At 44.7% G+C, this 3,371-nt stretch overlaps 2 protein-coding genes across 2 annotated transcripts; one reads left to right on the top strand and one right to left on the bottom strand.

Moving 5' to 3' along the window:
• Nucleotides 1-904: 904 nt before the first annotated feature.
• LOC131282968 (uncharacterized) lies at nt 905-3,058 on the bottom strand. Its single transcript, XM_058312523.1, has 2 exons — nt 2,937-3,058; nt 905-2,859 (listed from the first exon to the last, which is right to left on the bottom strand). Exons 1-2 carry the CDS (start codon nt 3,010-3,012, stop codon nt 2,321-2,323), a joined length of 615 nt encoding a protein of 204 aa, XP_058168506.1. The 5' UTR covers nt 3,013-3,058; the 3' UTR covers nt 905-2,320.
• On the top strand, nt 966-2,347 carry LOC131282967 (congested-like trachea protein). Its single transcript, XM_058312521.1, has one exon. It carries the CDS (start codon nt 1,196-1,198, stop codon nt 2,099-2,101), a length of 906 nt encoding a protein of 301 aa, XP_058168504.1. The 5' UTR covers nt 966-1,195; the 3' UTR covers nt 2,102-2,347.
• Nucleotides 3,059-3,371: the final 313 nt, after the last annotated feature.

Genomic DNA, 3,371 nt, shown 5'->3' with positions numbered 1-3,371 from the left:
TGACCCTGACAATTCAATTATTTGTTGTTTTTTTTCAATTTTTTTTCTTTTCGTTCTAGATCCGATTTGACTCAAACAATCATGCATAATTAAAATAACGCGAGGCAGTATATTGCAGGGTGAACCCTGCATATATGCACTCAGTTGGTTTACAAAAAAATATTCCCAATGAATTCTTTCAGTTGCAATGATTTTTTATCCGTTTCTTTAGCTTAACTGTCGTTTTCGATCATATCCTTGGTCAATTCTCTCGTAACGGGAAGGGTATTGTTTTGGTTAGGATTCGAACCCACGCCATCTAGGAAGAGCCTCGGCGTTCTTGAGCCTGTTGTACATATAACCTGCGTAACCTCTTACCGATCGCGAATCCTCGAATATTTCATCAAAATAATATGTTACAAATCTATCATTTCTGAGTTATGATGCTGGAACAACAATAAATTTAAAAAGTTTTGAAAGCTCGAGCCTTTTTCCTGCCGTGCCGTGATACTCAAGAATGATGTATTCATCTATTACATAAATAACGTTATAGACTGATTGTTCGCTAAAGATAAGATGAACCAAGGTTTTCTGACGAACAGATGAAATAATAAACGAATTTCTTTAAATTATAAATTGATAGCTTTTATAACATTTTATTTACTCAATCATCCATGTGCTACGTATGCAAGAGTTAACTTTGAAATAATTCGATGAAATATTTCAATACCAGATATCGGATACGTCACGAATTTACTGTCAACGGTGTTTATCAGTATAATTTCGTTTTCCACAAGTTTTCTTTACACTATAATTAAAAGTTTAACCCTTGATTTAACGTTAAATCTGTTATACTTTACAACATTTCGATGTTTTATACACACAATTACCTAAATATAATTTACACGGTTTAGGAAAAATGATTCGCGAATGAATTGTTGTGAAAAAGACTGTAGTATTTTGGTTATCTATTCCGTGTACTTTGAACTGCCAACAAATCCTGTCCCATCACGGTGGTATTTAGTTAAACTGTTTGTTATCTGCAGGTTGCCCCGCTCGCTAGTTCCTGCCTAAAAGAGTGCCTGCCGAGTAGTGTAGCCGGTTTGGTTCACATTAGTTTCGGTTTTGAGTTGATCGTTTTAGTTTCTGCACCCGCAATCGATCGGTGTTTACATCACACACAACAATAAAAGAGAAAGGATCAACGAACGCCACGATGTCGGAAAATAAGAGCCCGATCAAGTACTTCCTTTCTGGCGGGTTTGGTGGTGTGTGCACAGTGCTGGCCGGTCATCCCCTTGACACGATCAAGGTGCGATTGCAAACCATGCCACTGCCAGCCGCTGGCCAAGCGCCCTTGTACGCCGGAACACTGGACTGCGCCAAAAAGACGATCGCCCGCGAGGGCTTCCGGGGACTGTACAAGGGCATGTCGGCCCCCATAACCGGTGTGGCGCCGATCTTTGCCGTCAGCTTCTTCGGGTTCGGTGTGGGCAAGCGGTTACAGCAGAAAACGCCCGATGAGGAGCTGAACTACACGCAGCTGTTTGCCGCCGGAGCGTTTTCGGGCATCTTTACGACCACCGTGATGGCACCGGGTGAACGGATCAAGTGTTTGCTGCAGATCCAGCAGGGTGGTAACTCACCGCAAAAGTACAGCGGAATGGTCGATTGTGCCAAGCAGCTGTACGCGGAGGGTGGCATGCGTAGCATCTACAAGGGTGCCTTTGCCACGTTGCTCCGTGACGTTCCGGCGTCCGGAATGTACTTCCTCACGTACGAGTACATCCAGCGGGCGCTGGCACCGAAGGAGGGCGAGAAGAAGGACACTTCCATTGGCCTGCTGGGGACAATCTTTGCCGGTGGTATGGCCGGCATAGCGAACTGGGCCATCGGTATGCCTGCGGATGTGCTGAAATCGCGACTGCAGACTGCACCGGAGGGAACGTACCCGAACGGCATCCGGGACGTGTTTCGGGAGCTGATGCGCCGGGAAGGACCGTTGGCCCTGTACAAGGGCGTCACGCCGGTTATGCTGCGAGCGTTCCCGGCCAATGCGGCCTGCTTCATCGGTGTGGAGATTTTCATGAAATTCCTCAACATCGTTGCACCGGGACTGTAGAGACGGATCGCTTCCCCAATCGCGGATGGGGGCTCTCTTTTAGTGCTTGGTTTTTGTTATCTTTCGTTACCGACTGCGTATTTTCATCCAGTTTTAGAATATTTCCAACATCGTGACCTCTCGAAGCTATAGTTGAAACAAGATACAGCTAACACAGGTATTTGCGGGGCTGCGGGACAGATTTTGTTGTTTAATAAGGGCACAATCACCGGCTGTTTGTTATTTTTGTAATAAAAAATTATCAAACTCGACACTTTCTCGCTCCCAATCGTTCTTGATAATGCCGGCGATTTCCAATCGCTTCACCAAATCCGACACCTCATCAGAATCGACATCCTCCTCCTGGAAATCCTTCAGCAGTTCCACAACGGCATCTTCCGCTTCGTGACACTGCTCGAGCGCCTGGTGCAATTCAACCTCCGCGTCTAACGAGGCAAGAAACACAGCACCCTGCATTACGGCCTCCTTCGCATTGCGTACCTCCTTCGCTAGCTCGTTGACGAGTTGCTCCGTTTGGCCACGGGTTTGCAGTAGGTCCGTCGGTAGCAGCACGTTATCGGGAATGGTAAACGTTTCACGATACAGCGCACTCAGCGCGTTGATTGCCGGAAGACAATCGTTGTACATGTCGATGCTTGTTTTGGTACAATTCGCTCGAAGCTGATCGGCGGCGGCTGGTGGGATTTTTTGTTTCTGTATAAACTGTTCGGTAAACTCGGAGAACGATGACCGGAGCAGTGTTTGAACCATTTGTGTATCTGTAGGTTTAGAGATGGTCGAGACAGTTGGTAAACCATGCAAACAATGATGAAACAATTAGCGAACGCTTACTCACTCTGTGCCACAATCTCCTCCGATGAAAAGTTGAAATGCTGCAATTCATATTCTTCCTTTTCCGGATCCATATCCATTTTGGAGCGAAACAGAGATCTTTTTAATGGCAAATTCGTTGGGCACGGACGCCAAAACGACGCGTTACGTTTCAAAACAATTAAAAAACAAACATACGAATTTAAAAAAATGACATTACTCCAACTGCCCAAAGGGCTACAGTACAAGGTGTTGTCACTAAACGTATTTTTGAAGCAAGTTTGATTTGATATTAGATTTGATTTGAAATTAGAAGAAGTAATTTAACAAAGTGCTTAACATTTGATATGTTTCAACACTGGGAAAACATGAATACATTTGACACTATTTTAAGTAACACACCTCGAGCTGAACCATATGCAAACCGCTGAGAACTTGCATAAATTGTGAAACAAAGAAT

The sequence above is a fragment of the Anopheles ziemanni genome, chromosome 2 (assembly GCF_943734765.1).
Source record: "Anopheles ziemanni chromosome 2, idAnoZiCoDA_A2_x.2, whole genome shotgun sequence".
NCBI lineage: Eukaryota > Metazoa > Arthropoda > Insecta > Diptera > Culicidae > Anopheles > Anopheles ziemanni.
The sequence above is the reverse complement of the archived record's forward strand: the minus strand, read 5'-3'. Positions and strand labels throughout refer to the sequence as shown.